This window comes from Andrena cerasifolii, chromosome 2 (assembly GCF_050908995.1).
Source record: "Andrena cerasifolii isolate SP2316 chromosome 2, iyAndCera1_principal, whole genome shotgun sequence".
Lineage (NCBI taxonomy): Eukaryota > Metazoa > Arthropoda > Insecta > Hymenoptera > Andrenidae > Andrena > Andrena cerasifolii.
In genome coordinates this window covers 1,277,573-1,293,376 of record NC_135119.1, presented here as the reverse complement: position 1 = coordinate 1,293,376, position 15,804 = coordinate 1,277,573, and the positions used below count along the sequence as shown (strand labels likewise).

At 37.9% G+C, this 15,804-nt stretch overlaps 1 protein-coding gene and 1 long non-coding RNA gene across 2 annotated transcripts in view; one reads left to right on the top strand and one right to left on the bottom strand.

The window, feature by feature from the left end:
- The window catches only part of LOC143378556 (uncharacterized), a 29,638-nt gene that overhangs the window by 6,833 nt on the left and 7,001 nt on the right, over positions 1 to 15,804 (top strand). The gene's annotated exons all lie outside the window — the stretch shown is intronic.
- Positions 2,499 to 9,886, bottom strand: LOC143378513 (glyceraldehyde-3-phosphate dehydrogenase). Its single transcript, XM_076830334.1, has 7 exons — positions 9,687 to 9,886; positions 9,479 to 9,602; positions 8,492 to 8,607; positions 4,736 to 4,999; positions 4,362 to 4,522; positions 3,094 to 3,288; positions 2,499 to 2,896 (listed from the first exon to the last, which is right to left on the bottom strand). The coding sequence occupies exons 1-7, from the start codon at positions 9,762 to 9,764 to the stop codon at positions 2,722 to 2,724; spliced, it is 1,113 nt and encodes a 370-aa protein (XP_076686449.1). The 5' UTR covers positions 9,765 to 9,886; the 3' UTR covers positions 2,499 to 2,721.

Below are 15,804 nucleotides of genomic sequence, written 5' to 3'. Positions count from 1 at the left end.
TCTGGAACATATCCTATAGCTAGATTAGCTCTCATTAGTTTTGTAAGGATTTTACTTATATATTGGAACATCTCCTTTAAAAGCTTTGGATACATTCCATCTGGTCCTGGTACCTTGTAAGGTTGAAAAGTGAGAATCGCCCATCCGATTCTCTTCCCATTTTATTAGCCTCATTCCAATAGTATCGATTGTTCTCAATTCCCCCTCCCTCCGCGCGTTTGATTGTATCCCCATCCAGAATATTGCGTTTCCCTTTCCTGTATTCGTGTAACTCCTGGAAAGTGTTCTGCAATCAACACATCCAAGTCACTTTCGGTAAACGTAAACGTTCCATCCTCCTTCTTAAGTGCTCCCAATAGTTCTGAGTTATTGCTTTCCAATATTCTTGTTAGTCTCGCCGCTTCGGAACCTTCTGAATCTCAGCGCAGAAGGCTTTCCATCCTTAATCTTAGCCCTGAACACTAGTGTATTAAAGTTCCTTCGTAATTTTCTTGCTTTGTTTCTGTCAGATTCCCGACTAGTTCTTCTCGCCTTTTGCAATGCCCTCTTAGCTTTCTCCTGAGCCTCCTGTACCTCTGTAGTCCACCACGGAGTACAAGCTTTACTTTGTCCCTGCACCAGTTCAGCCTCCCAGGCATCGATCATTATTCCTCTTACTATTCTATTCACTTTGTCCAGCTCTTCCGGTGTACCATATCGGGTTGGAAGACTCTCCCTTTTACTTTCCACTAACGCTCTATATTTACCCCAATCTGTGGTTCTTGAGTTCCTTTTCCCTTCCATCCTTGACCAGGAACGATGATCAATATCAAATCTAATATACTTATGATCAGACGCACTATCCTCCTCCTCCAATACCCTCCATTCCTGTATCCGTCCTGGTATACCTTGCGTTGCTACCGTTATATCCAATACTTTCTTCCTCATTGCCGTCACAAATATCGGCCTACTTCCCGGTTCAGGTAAATTAATCCCTTACTTATCAAAAATTCTGACAATTCAACGCCTCTTGCATTGGTATCTGAACTCCCCCACATCTCATGTCGTGCAATCGCATCCATTCCCAAGATTACTTCCTTACGCCTCCTGTCACACCATTCTAGTGCACATTTACATTTTTTCCCGGGCGAGATCTCCCTCACCTCGCTCGGAGAATAAGCCGAGATTAACATTAACCCTCCCTCCATCGTTTCCCTCAAACTTTTCGTCCTCAACGAAATCACCGTGACATCCCTTGAACTTAAGTGTGGCATCAAGGTTGCCATGATTCCTTTTCTAACAACTATACAGGCTCGTGTCCTTTCTTCCGTTTTTGCAGCGTATATAGTGCCTGCCATTCCAAGGCCCCTAGGTGCTTTGTACGCATACCAGGGCTCCTGTATCAACGCCACGTCTATTCGGTATTTCTCTATAGTTTTTACCAAAACTCCCGTCCGCGCCCGCGTTCCGATGTAGATTTATTTGAATCACCCGAGTCCTCATTCTTCAGTACGTCGATCTTGCAGAAATATTATATGGTTACACCCAGATTTGCACTCGCTGAGTTATTCCTCTGTACAACGACAAAGTTTTAATCTTAATCCTCGTATGTCTATGATTCAATGACAACTGTTTTCAAATTCACTTTATAAACCAAATATAAACTTAAATGTAATAAAATACTCTAATAATGTGTCGTGCTACTATGCATCAATACCAACAACGCATATTTTGTTTATAAAGTGAATCTGACAATACCCAAGAAGGCGGGTACTCAATAATCTTCTATCTCCAGCATACTCTTCTTGCATACTCACCTGTTTAGTGCTCTAATTCGGACCATAACAAAAATGAGACGGCAGCCTTAATTGTACATAAAATATTTCATTCTGCATCATAGCTGCCATGGATGTTGAGATATATTTGTATGTATTATAAGACTAATAAATTTATTTTATTATTATTATGAATTCAATTTCATTTAATGCTTCTCTTAAAACGTAAGAAATTCATACCTTCATCTCTTTTATCCATAACAATAAAGCAAACGACAAAACTGTTTACAAATATTTTAAATTCTCTTTTTGCGAACTTCATTAATCATTACTTCAGTTTGTTTTATATTACATTTATATATATTTATCTCACTATTTTCATGAATTTCATTTGCTCTGATTAACTTTTCTGAATTTCAACCATCATACAAGCAATTCGTATTATATGATTATACTACATTATGTACATAATATAATAATATATTATATCACACTATTCTTTTAGTCTCTTATAAACCACATTTTTCAAACTTTGCGCTAGGTCCGTTTAATACATCGGTCGAGCGGTGGCGGCGCTAGCATGTAAAGTCTCCTTCAATTCGCTTCAGCCGCTGATACATATATCAGTGGTCTACGACCGCTAAATTTAAGTAAATTTATATTTCACATTTTATTAGAAGCTGTAAAGGGAAATTTAAGTTTTTGTCTTTAATGCTTTGTTTAATAAATTGTTCATTCAATAAGCCTAGATTAAATTCAACTTTTATTTGTCCAGAAACACAATCATTACATAGAACATAATTAAATTAATTGGCACTCATTCAAATACTTAATATTTACAGCAATAATTCATGAATTATGTGAACTATGACGAAACATTTGTGTATGAGATATCAGAGTTATTATTTTGTGTACAGAAATAGTAAAACTATAATCCTGCAATATATACTTTTGTTTGTCAAAAGAGTTATTCATCTTCACCTTCCTCTAAATTCTGCGTGAGCTCTAAATTCTGCTCGAGCTCTAAATTCTGCGTGGGATCTAAATTCTCTGTGACTACTGGTATTTCATTAGAGTCAACTTTAATCATGTATTGTATAAGATCCAGTATACGATGTGCATAACCGTATTCGTTGTCATACCTATAAATATTTATATCTTGGTTAACACTTCACCGACCGGTAGCAGCTATTAATCGTTAATAGTTGAGTGTTAATTTAGTAATACAACTTAATTGGCTAATCTCCTTAAGTCTAATTTCTCATTTGTGTCAGAAAAATAACTGCGTAATTGTAATTATTTTATAAAACATATATAACACAAAATATGATCACATTACCAGGCAATAACTTTGATGAATGTACTTGTCTGGGGAATGCCAGCTTTGGCATCAAAAATGCATGAATAACTTGTATTATTAAAATCAGATGACACACAATCATCATCTATATAACCCAATATGTCTTTTAGGTCAGATTCTGATGCCGCTTTCATTGCTTCCTTTACTTCATCATATGTTGTTGGTTTGTTCACTCTGAAGATGAATGTACAAGGTATACCTCATTCATACATGTTATAATTATTTACATGATATTGACAATACATTACAGGAAATAAATTATTTTTAATTCATTATAGGTACTGTTTAACACAGTTTTAGTTTTTTTATATCTTTGATAATTGGGTAATTATTTACAAGTTTTCCATTCTCACCGATTTTAATGATTTTTGTATATATTGTCGGGGACACGATTCTGAACAACTTGTTCCTGTACATGTTACCGCCGCTCGACCTTCGTTTCCGAGATATTCGCGAAAAACTGCTGCTACTACACAATGTATTCTATCGTGTACCTACTTACAGTGCGCGCCCGTGGCAGCATATGCACCAGCATGGGACAAAACAAATGACGAAGCTGACCTTCGTTTCCGAGATATTTGTGAAAAACTTCTTTTGACTTATTCCGACGCAACGCATTTCACTTTCCAACTTGTCCCGGTTATTAGTATTGGTTGGGGCTAGATTATTGCGGAGGACGCGCGCCCGCCCGCGGGCGCGTAAAGCATGGTAGCGAACCGATATGCGTCGGGGTGTTGACGGGCATCCGCAAGTTTCTGGTTCAAGTCTCTAAACTCACATCAGTTCGCTATCATGCTTTACGCGCCCCCCGCACTAAGCTAGCCCCAACCAATACTAATACCCGGGGCAAGTTGGAAACTGGAATGCGTTGCGTCGGAATAAACCAACAGAAGTTTTTCGCAAATATCTTGAAAACGAAGGTGGTGCGGCGGTAACATGTATAGGAAAAAGTTGTTCAGAATCTTGATCTTGATAACATATCCAAAAATCATTGAAATTGGTGAGGATGGAAAACTTCTAAATAATTACCGATAATTGCATACCCCATTACAGGTTCTCAATATTAACAACATAAAAAATAATATAAATCTTATACCAATTTATTACTGCGTTTTCAATACTTTATATTTTGTAATGTACTATAATCAGTGATGCCAGAATCGTGGGTTTCCGCCCACGGGCGCTACCCCCTCCTAACGCCTATACCACACCACACAAGCATAATGTATATGATATGTTTGCGTTACCTAAAAGTCATATCACATAAAGAAACATTGGAAACTGGTACTCTGAAGGCTATTGCAGAAATCTTGCCCTTGAGTTCAGGAATAACCTTGTCCAATGACTTGGCTGCACCTGAAGATGTTGGAATAATATTTTGGAAAGCACCCCTACCGTCTCTCCATAACTGTAATATAGATGTAATTATAATATATCCTCTGATGACAGTGCAATACTAAATATGTTATAATTAAGAATATGTTATACAATTATTGTATGAAAAAAGGTACATTCAAAGAACATTATGGACAAATTAAGAAAATGTGGGAAGAAAAAAGAATCTTCGTCCATAATTGTTAAAAATCAAAACAAATATTATATCATAGTCTTTGCTAATTACATTTTTTTTTTCTATAGGACCATCCAATGTTTTTTGTGTTGATGTTATAGCATGCACGCTGCTAATCATTACTTCAATAACTTCGAAGTTCTCATGCATCACTTGAATAATAGGTGCTGCACAATTTGTTGTGCAAGAAGCAGCTGATACTACTTTACTTTTCTTTTGTTCATAACAAGTATGATTTACACCATAAACCATCATTTGTGCATCAACAGAGGGTGCAGTGATAATCACTCTTTTAGCTCCACCATCTATGTGTAACTAAAATTAAGTCGCTAGTCCATCATTAAATAACTTATACACAGTGTTGCTTAAACGTTAGTACAATCAAAAAGATAGTACTTCATCATAAAAAAATACATTGAAATTGTAGAATAAAGACTTTAATATAAAGATTTGTTTCCTTACAAACCGATTTAAAATATTATGAAGTTCATTTTAAAATATAATTTATTATATGCTTTGCAGAGATTTGTTTGCATTGTTACAAAATATGCCCATTGTCAGGTTCAACTTAATACTTTAATTTCTTAATGTCATCACACTGTTAAATACATATAATTCACTATAAGCAATTTTTAAATGAACAAAACACAACTTTAATACCTCTAGATTTTTACGATTATTTGTTGAGGCTTCCGGGTTATTTACGCTTAGCCTTAACCACCCCTACAGCAGCAACGTTGCTGCTATTTTGCAATGTTGCTGCTATTTTGCAATGTTGTAGGTTGCATTGCAGCATTGCTGCAATATTGTGGAAACAATGCTGCGGAATATTGCAGTGGCAACGTTCGTGTAATGTACCTGCAATAAAATATTTCCGTTGTTTTTAATGATACGAGAAAATGTCTAAGGAAAAAGATATTTGCTTAAGGGGTTAGATCACCTTGGCCAGGTCAAGAAATATTGCATTATTGGGAATTTATTTCTAAGTTACAAAAACACTTTTATTAATAAAAATTGTTCAATGAAGATAGATACATCTTTGAATAATATTACAATTATTTTTTCAAATATCAAAACATTTCGAAAACTTGAAATGCGTTGTTCTCAAAACCACGTTTCCCGAAACTGTGTACGCTGTAATATGAGTAAAACTCTATGGATTTTTATACAATTTTGCACAGATGTTCTTAAATGTTTACTCTATCGTCCGACCGTCAACTTTTTCGATATTTTAATTTTTACTTGACTTATGCGTAAATAACGTTCATTTTCTTACACACGAAAATGAGCTTTTTGCTTCAAAGTGTAGCTATTGTTATTTTTCAACCAATCGAAAAAATTGACGGTCGGACAATAGAGAATACATTTAAGAACATCTGCGTAAAATTGTATAAAAATCCATAGAGTTTTACACAAATTACAGTGTACACTGTTTCGGAAAACGTAGTTTCGAAAAAAAGGCATTTAAAGTTTTCGGAATGTGTTGATATTTGAAAATAAATTGTAATATTATTCAAAGATGAATCCTCCTCGCCAGCTTCCCCTTGAACCTCTTCCAATTTGCTTTCAAACCCCCACGCCCTCATGCCTGCCCTTCCCTTCAACAACCCCCTTTGCAACTCCTTCCGAAGTACAATGTTTGGATTTAAACGAGCTTCGGAAGCAGATCAGAGGACACAGCTATGGCATAACAGTTGGGGCTGGTCAGTGTTGTCGCTGCTGAAGCAAAGCATGGGTTTTTGGATTATCACGATTGTTTTGTGCCACCAGACCGACAGTGATGATATAGCCACTGTTGGATGGTGAAGAAACTGGTATCACAGTAATAATAAGGGTTTTTAGCTATTATTGTATGATTGTATTTTGCCATCAGTTCGGCAGTTATGGTTAGCCGCTGTCGACTGATGAAGAACTCGATATCATAACATTATATAGTGTGGCACTGTTGTTGCTATAATTGTATGATTGTATTATGTCACCGGGTCGATAACGGCTATATCATCACTATCGGGTGATGATGAACGATATCATGGTAATAGTGGTGATATAGCCACTATTACTTAATTGTACCAAACTATCATAACAGCAAGGGGAGTTCGATACTGTATGATGCAGGGATTGGAACTACACGACTTCAACATCTTACATCGCATTGGAGTTGCAGAGTGTCTGCAATCTAACAGCGGAAATATTCAACCAGCAACGTGCAAATGATGCATCGCCAAACACCCTTCATGGTCGTTGCTATGCAGCAGGAAAGAGGATTGATTCGAAGAAGGGGAGTATTGTCGGCTGACGAATATTTTTTGTTTGTTGAGGGAATTTCTTCGACAATCTTGAGATGATATTATCAATGTTGACTTAGATACTCAGATGTGTTTTTGATTTTTGTGTTACAGAAAGCAATGTAAAATCTATGGATGACTAAGTGATTAGGGACAAGCACAACTGAAGGATGGGCGAGTGTTAGAAAATATTAAGGGGAGGTTCCGGTCTAGAGCCCAAAAAAATAGGTGGTATTTAGGAATTAATTAAAGGAAAACTACTATATATAATTTAATGGGACTTTTTGCATTGTATTAAGGATGTCTTAAAGTATAGAAATATATTTTTTGTTTTATAATTAATCATTGCAGACGGCCCTCGGTAGCCGTTAAAGTCAAGGCGTCAAAAAATTGATCCAAATCGGTGGGACCTGTATCCCCAAAAGTTATTATCCGATTCGACTGAAACCTTTTTTATTTTGAAGATTACTCTTCTGTCTAGGGGGGGGGGGGCTAGACAAAATTACAAAAAATTAAAAATTTATAATTTTCAAAGGCGTTGAAAGGACGAAAAATACAGGGAAAAGTGATTTCAAAATTGAAGTGTCATTATTTTCTAAAAAAATGTCATGTTTTGTAATTTTTCTAGTTCCCCCCTAGACAGAAGAATAATCTTCAAAATAAAAAAAGTTTCAGTCCAATCGGATATAAACTTTTAGAGATACAGGTCCCACCGTTTTGAGAAGACTGTTTCGAGAAAAACGCGTTTAAAGTTTTACGTGAGTGCCGAGTGGCCGGGTGTTACCCATGCATTTGCCGCTACTCAAATGCCTATAACTTCGGGAATATTACGAATTTCAACAAATCCTTTTAAACACGCATTCCTAAAAGGTTGAACATTCGAAAAATGGAGTAAAAAAAATCGACTTTTAGACCGGAACCTCCCCTTAAGGCACCACCTCGTAAAAGGGGCTGTATAGTTGAGCTAACCAGATGTACGTACAGCGTGATGGGCAGTCCTGCTTTACAGTTTACATGGACAGTTTTGGAACGCACACCTGGAGTGTACGCTCCAAAACTGTGAAAAAAACTGTCCATGTAAATCGGCCTAATAGCTATACATATAAATAACTTGGTAATTCTATATTATGTATATCTTAATTGTACACTCTATACTGTTATCTCTGTCTGTACCAAAGGACAGTACCCGTTAATAAATATTATTATTGAACATAGAACTTCTATATTTTTCATTAAATTAAAAAATGAACGATATAGTCCACTTTATGATACAATGGTAGTTATATGATTTACAGCATACTGATTGTTAGATGCATTTATATATTTCTTTATATTTATCTAGTTAATATTAAAAAGTGAAGTTTTATTCTACAATTTCAGTGAAATTAACTTCTATAGTTTTAGTGAATTATATGTAGATATAAATTTTAAAATCAAAATGCACAATATAAATTACGTTGTAGAAAATATTGAAAAAAGTGGAGTGTAATAATTGGAGAATAATAACAGTTTTATATCTTACACTTGCTTTCTCTAAGGTAGTAAATACCCCAGTAGCTTCGATTACATAAGTTACGCCAGCTTCTTTCCAATTTATTTTACATGGATTTTTCTCTTGTGATGTGGAAATTCTCCTATCTTTAACCAAGAGAAAAAGAGAAATTGATTTAAGTATACTGATTTCTATAAATTTTAAACTGCATTGCATATGATTATATAGGAAATGTTACTAATAAAGTATAAGGCAAAGTTATAAAAGACCTCTAATTAAGTTATTTATTTTTTTTAATTATTATTAAATTTATGAATGAATTATTTATGTTTAACAATCAAGAAACTTTTTCATATCCTCTCCCAGATAGCCCACGACGTCTTATTGACCAATTTACGTCTGTCTTCAGTCTGAACGTCTGACCACCTTATTAAGACGTATTCAAGACGTGAGTGTCAGGACGTTTTTAAGACGTCTTTAAGACGTCGTTAAAACGTCAGTTTTAAGATGAATGTGAAATTTTAAGCAATGTGTCTAGAGGTCGGATGATGGTATTCTGCAGAATATTTCGCGTCAATGCCCATTTATTATAAACAATTGATACTAGCTATATACCTAGAAATTGAAAGTGTTTACAAGGAAGTGTGTTGGGTAGGTGCGAATAATAGTGGTTGCGTCGTAAGCAGAAAGTCTGGGTTCGATTTTCGTCACCACCTATTTTTTTTCCTACCCCGGACCTTACGAAGACGTGTTTAAGACGTCGTCACGACATCTTGAACTTCCTGACAAACGACGTTCAAAAATGTCTATAAACGCTTTTAAGACTTTAGCAGACGTTTTCAGGACGTCTTGAAAGTCTGAAACAGACGTCTTAAAGACGTTTGTGTGCTATCTGGGCTGTAATATTCAAATTTTCTCTTGAATGAAATACAATTTTTCTCTTAAATAAAAAGGTTCAATATACATTATCTTAGTAATTATTAATTGATTCAGTATTATAGAAAATGCTACTTATACCTGCTGTAACAATATGTCCATTATCGCATTCCACCTTTAAAGGGTAAGTCCCGTGAGTTGAGTCATATTTGAATAAATATATCATATAGTCAGTTGTAATATATGGGTCGTTGATCAACTTAACCTAATAAAATGTATAATTATTTTACGTATACTTTGATCTGAAAGTATCTGCATGTAAATAAATATTTTAAGTAGCAGTTATTACGTCGACATCCTTTTCTATACATGCACGAAGACACATTCTCCCTATTCTGCCAAATCCATTAATTCCTACACTTGCCATAATTTTAAGCTAAAATGGTTAACTAAAAAATTAGGGATATTATTTTGACATACTTTTAAATAGTATACAGAATTTGGATTTCATCTATTTTAGTTGTTCAAATGCCAAAAAATCAACAGTGCGAATTTGTAGCGTAAACTCTAGGGGCGCGAAATTTGAATCAGACCACAAGTTCAAAGCACGGTGTATAGACAGGTGTTCCGACTCCTATTCAGAATGTGTTAGCGAATTCGGTACGCCGCACTGGTGCGCAATGAGTGCGAACTTTTTCGGTGCCAAGATCATTAGCGCATTCGGCAGGCACGCACTGACTGTGCTCTTCTGGTGCTGCCCTTGTTGCGCGATCTCGTGGGGATTTTTATTGGAACGCCAATTTTTTTTTAACTTTTCTCTTTATTACGGCACTTTTTTCTGGTTAAAATTGTTAATTTTTCATACTTTTTTAATTGAAATAAAAGTACATGTTTTTGTCCCAAATACGGTGCCCCTTTTTTATAGCGCTCCCTAAAATCCCTAACGTTCCGTTTCTTTCAGAGAAAGGAAAATAAGGTTAGGTTTAGCAGGTACAGAGGGAGCACTGATGGGGCATACAAGCGTTACAACCTAGAGACACTATAATACTAATATTCTATTTCATTTTAGCGCTAACATAATACGGAATATGGTGATTCTACACAAAAAGGAATCGAAAATATAGAAAATCTTCTAATATCACACTCAGCTCAAACGATTGTGGCCGATCGAGATTCGATTGTGGAACAGCTTACGGTTGACTTTTTTTCATCGCTAACATTCTACAGTATTCTATGAACATGGTGAGGGCACTGCCAAGCAAAAATGAATCTCGATCGGTCATAATCGTTTGAGCTGAGTGTACAAGTTCTTTTTATCGACCGCAGTAGTTTTATTCGGGTCCATTTGTTTACTGGGGACGCTTCGATCGATTCGGACCAAACAAAAATGAGACGGCAGCCTTAAACGCTAGTTTTTACAAAAATCTATAACTGAAAGGAAATGGATCGACGAATAGGAATTTAGCTGATTATAGTCGAATTAACGAAAGAAGGCACCTGGGCGGCCCGTAGGCCGCCGCGCGTGGCTCGGGAGAGACCCAATGCCTGCTCCGTACTTCGTGCGACGTTGCCACGTTGTGTAGCAGATCTGACGTCTCTTTCTATCTTCAAGTGCAACTGCGTCCCTCTCACTCGCTCGATAAAACAGATTCCTTCATCTACAGTCACTCCACGCCAAATCGATCACATTTTTAGACTTTGATCAGAATGCATTATGTATTTTGTGAATCACGTGAAATTATGGAAAGGTTTGAGTCATTGTATAACAGGTTTTGAACTTGGTTACAAAATATAGAGTTAATGAAATTCTTCATCGGTTAATAACAGCTCATGCTGACGTTAATTTTCAAAATTCCATGCTCGAAAGCAGAATATTTCGTACGTAAAATTTGCAAAATAAAACTTACGTTATAATTTTCAAAATTACAAAATTAATTTTTCAATATAAAAAAGAGTATTGGAATAGCCCGCAGTTTCTAGATTAAAATGAAAAAAGAATGAATTCAATACGATAGAGAGTTTCCGAGATAAAAATTCACACGTACAGCTCGGAATCATGAAAATAGGCAAAAATTGAACAAATTCAAAACCAGAAAAGTGGTGACTGAAATCCCTTCCTATATAATATTTCAGTTCGAACAAAATCCCTGACATCAAGTGCAAAAAGTGATCGATTTGCCGTGGCATGATGCTAAATAGAATAAAAATCCTATAAGCCTGTATTCCTCGACTTGTCCGCCATTCATTCTGCATGGCGCGTGCCGCAATGGCCAATAAGATGCGACATTCTGTCAAATCTCTATGGGAAGGACGTTGGGTTTGCCCTGTGGAAGAGGATAGCAATATACACCCGACAAGGACAACGATTACTCTAGGCCCACAGCTAAGTAGTCGAAAGTCATTGGCCAAGGCGTAGGGAGCTGCGTAGGGGAAGCACCAATCGCGAGCCTGGAGTAGCGGCAACGTCGCAAATTCTGGCCCCGGTCCCAAGGTGCCTTCTTTCGTTAATTCGACTAGAATTAGTAAATTTGTGATTGGCTTTTAGAATCTAAGACATTTTGTAACGTACAAAAGGTGTAAAACCGATGGACCTTGTGAAACGTTCACTCTTGCCCCGAGAATGAAAATGAACGGACGTACAGTTACAAATCTCGTAAATCAGTTATTTGTATCGAGTTAAATTCAGTTTATTTAGTACATTAAAATTTATTGCTTGTTTCTGTTCAAATTGTCCTTATGGCATTTTTATTGTTATTATTATTACTAAAAATCGGCGTCCAGAGAGCAGAGCGCCGTGGCGCTCCCCGGGCATCTTCCTACGCTCGAATTCCCCACGAGGAGTCAGCAGTTCGGCCGCGCAACAAAACTGTACAATCTGCTGGCAGGTTATATAAGAGTAGGGATACACCTACAGCAATAACGCTACATTTGTATTGGTGTGTAGCGATGGCCACGGGACGTCACGCGTAGGGAATTGTCGGGCAATTTTGGCGTTCAGATGGCGCTGCTGGATGTGTCAGGTGTTAAATATCGCGCAATCTCATATTGGTAACAATGCGTTTTCCACTATATGAAGAATTTGGGGCTACTGATAGAAGGTTGTATGCCATGATAAATAGCCAAAGAGTTTAAATTCGTCCCTTTTCCTAATAGGAATATAAATTGTACATATGAAAGTAGAAAGACATTATAGTTGTGTTCATCTTATGTTTATTATGATGCGTTAGGTTATTATATTGTTCTTAATAATACTTGTACGCGTCGTATATTTAATCATAGCTAAGGCGTTAAACACTTGTTCAGCACCAGCTAAACCAACAACATGGCATGTATGTAATCCACTCGATGTGCAAACTTTTGTTTATATTGCCGTAGGAATGCGAAATAACGACACCCGAGACCCTGATTCTGTTCTGGAACGTAGTAGAGACTATACGTTTATTTTGAGCTCCGTTACATTTCGTTTTATCATCTATAAGTTATTACAAATAAATAGATAACAGTTAAACTACAAAAAGCAGAGTCTTTCTTTACAATTCCACGGAATTCCTACTACTACGAAGGCATAACTCCGAGCAGAGCGGTTCTGCGCTCAACGGGTATCAACCCAGTCCCTAGGACCACGCAACAATATAAGGATATAAGGTGTGATCCTGCGCACCCTTTCAAATTAGCCAATAACGTGCTCTTCTCAAGATCCTTCATATTGGATTGTCAACCAATAGGATACAATGAATTTGTCAACATTTCGATACGCGTCCGTACACATATTTCGATATACATTCATATGCATACATATTTTCATATGGCGGAAATTGGGAATGCGCAGTAAAAGACGAAAATGAGCCGCTCAACGAGCACACCTTATATCCTTACATCATGAGTAAGCACAAGTCCAAGGGGTTTGAAAACAGTAATGAGATTCTTTTAATTAATATACTTCAAGGTTATAAATTAATCAATACTTATCTGGAAACGCATGTTTTAACATTTGAACTCCACTTTTATCCCTTCTCCTAAATGTGTAAAGTCAGCGCAAAGATGTTAAATGCTTGTTTTGCGCTCCTTGAGCATCAACCCGCGGCCGCGCTTAAATTCCCCACGAGAAATTCAGAATCTTCAAAAGACCGCGCAACAAAGAATTCTGCGTTAGAAACTTTTGTTAATTAGGTACTTAGTAGCATATGTAATTATTATTATTATACCAGGTATTTATTATGAAATACTTTCAATGTATAGGGGCATATGCTTATCGTTAGTTCAAAGAGATAGAATATATGTACTATTATATGGGTAGGTATAGTAAAAAGCCGGAGGGTGCACAGCGGTCTGGGTTGGGTCTGGATTAGTGGAGAGCGGCCAAAATCGAATTTCTCAGTTTCAACTTTACAATGTATTTTTTTTTATTAGGTAGATATAATATTATGAAGACAAAATCATAAAAATTTATGTGAAACTAATAATTGCTTTAATTACACATTCTACAACATCAAAATGCGGGTTTATATTATACTGTTATATATTATAGATAAGCACGCATATATATTTCAGTTAAACATTTTTGGTAAACTTGCCGATGAACTGGGCCCTCGCCGATTTCGATGACCTTCACATGTGTTGTCAAAGTCGTCATTCTGAACAACATTTCCCTTTAAACTTTTTGTTGATCACCTTTGGTTTACGTGATATTCGCAAAAAACTTTACTTAACACTAGAACTACAGTATTTCCTCGTTAGCGGCTCGCTGGTTGGGACCGGCGTTGAGCCCGTATCGTGAACGGAGCCCTAATTCCGAGTGTTCGTTTCTCGCTTCTTTCTGGCTAAAGGGGGGGAGCGAGATGGAACACTGCGTGCGCGGCGAGCGTGCGCGATGATCGCAAGCGCTTACCATGAGCACGAAAACCGCTTCGCAAAATCTTGACGCAGGCCCGGCTCACGGTAAGAGCTTGCGACCATCGCGCACGCCCGTCGCGCACGCAAAGGACAGAGTGTCTGGCGTCCGAAAAACGGAGCGAGACAAAGCATAAACGCGTCGTCCTTCTCATACCGTCCTCACTCGCTCTCGCCTTCGCCGGACAAGAGTGAGACAGCAGTGGTGGGGATAGCGAAAAGTCCGTATCGTGTACACCAAACCGAGCCCGTAACGAGGAAATACTGTACCGAGTTTAGTACATACCTTTTTCCACGGTGTGCCTACACGGCAAATTTTTCGGAAACTACGTAATTCAGGACAATAAATTATATTTATACAATGCAGATAAATATGTCTCCTAAGAATAGATCGTAGAGAAGCAACAAATGCATGGGTGATGTTGACAGTGGATATGACTTGGCACGACAGAAGCATCACACGGTGGCGTGTAACATTGGTCCTTTTTTCAATAAAGAAGGAAATATAAACAAATAGAGTAATACGCGAGGGGGGAGGACCTCTTATATAAAATTTTAGCTTCAGGTATTTGTTAGTTTCAGAGATATTAATAAAAACTTTCGGCATAATGCATTTAAAACCTGTCTATACCAGCGCTGTCCAAGGTTGCTCCCGCGGGAGCTTGGGGTTTTCCCACTCTCGTCCGCGTTGTCAGGGATACCGCGCGTCGCTGACCGCGAAGACGCTAGCCCGGCTAGCCCGTCATGGCAGCCTTCTTAGCGTCGCGCGGTCTCCTTGACAACGGAAGGCACACTGTGCGAGGGAAAGATTGGAAGGGGAAGCAGGCGCGTGCGGGGCCCCTACGCTGGACAGCGCTGGTCTATACCATTGCGCTCTAAAAATACCTGGAGAGTGAACAGAGCAATGGCGGCCGGTCCGAGAAAGAGGGAAGTAACGGGTGAACCTATCTCTGTACAACAGACTATGGATGTATAGTGCACGTGAGTGAAGTTATCTGCGCACACAAAATACATACATAATACAGATACATAGTACAGAGTGAGAGGGACAATAGGAAGAAGAAGAATAGGTTCACCTGTGATCTTCTATTTTCCTCGAACCGCTGTCGCCTCTACCGCTGTACTTCTTCCTACTGCTGATCACTCTCCAGGTATTTTTATAGGTCAATGCTCTACACAGACATTACTAATACAACCATCTTCTTATCGCCGTCGACTGTTTCACAGCCGATGGTATTAGTATTGGTTGTGGCTAGATTATAGATCAGGAGTGTCGAACTTCCCCACTCCGAGAGCCGCACGAGTCGGGCCCCCGGTCAGCCGGGTCCCCCACTTATCTTTCTCCAGGCGTTGCACGGGACCCGGCAGGGAGAGAGTGCAGCACCCGGAGGAGAAATTCATCAGTGAAGTAGGTGTGGAGGGGGCCGTTCTCCTACGGCTCTACGGAGCAGGCGAAGAGGAGAAGGAGCCACTGCGGCTCGCGAGCCGCTAGTTCGACACCCCTGTTATAGATTATATTTCGAAAATCTGACTTTAAATTCGGAACAGGCGGCCAAAATAGCCCACAGATACTGATC

What these genes read in the sequence shown, in the direction of transcription:
- LOC143378513 (XM_076830334.1), bottom strand. Translation starts at nt 9,764, where the DNA reads ATGGCAAGTGTAGGAATTAATGGATTTGGCAGAATAGGGAGAATGTGT. An exon ending in GTCCTATAGAAAAAAAAAAT is followed by an intron (nt 4,523 to 4,735) that starts GTAATTAGCAAA and finishes TCTATATTACAG; the next exon opens with TTATGGAGAGACGGTAGGGG. An exon ending in TTATGTGATATGACTTTTAG is followed by an intron (nt 3,289 to 4,361) that starts GTAACGCAAACA and finishes ATTCATCTTCAG; the next exon opens with AGTGAACAAACCAACAACAT.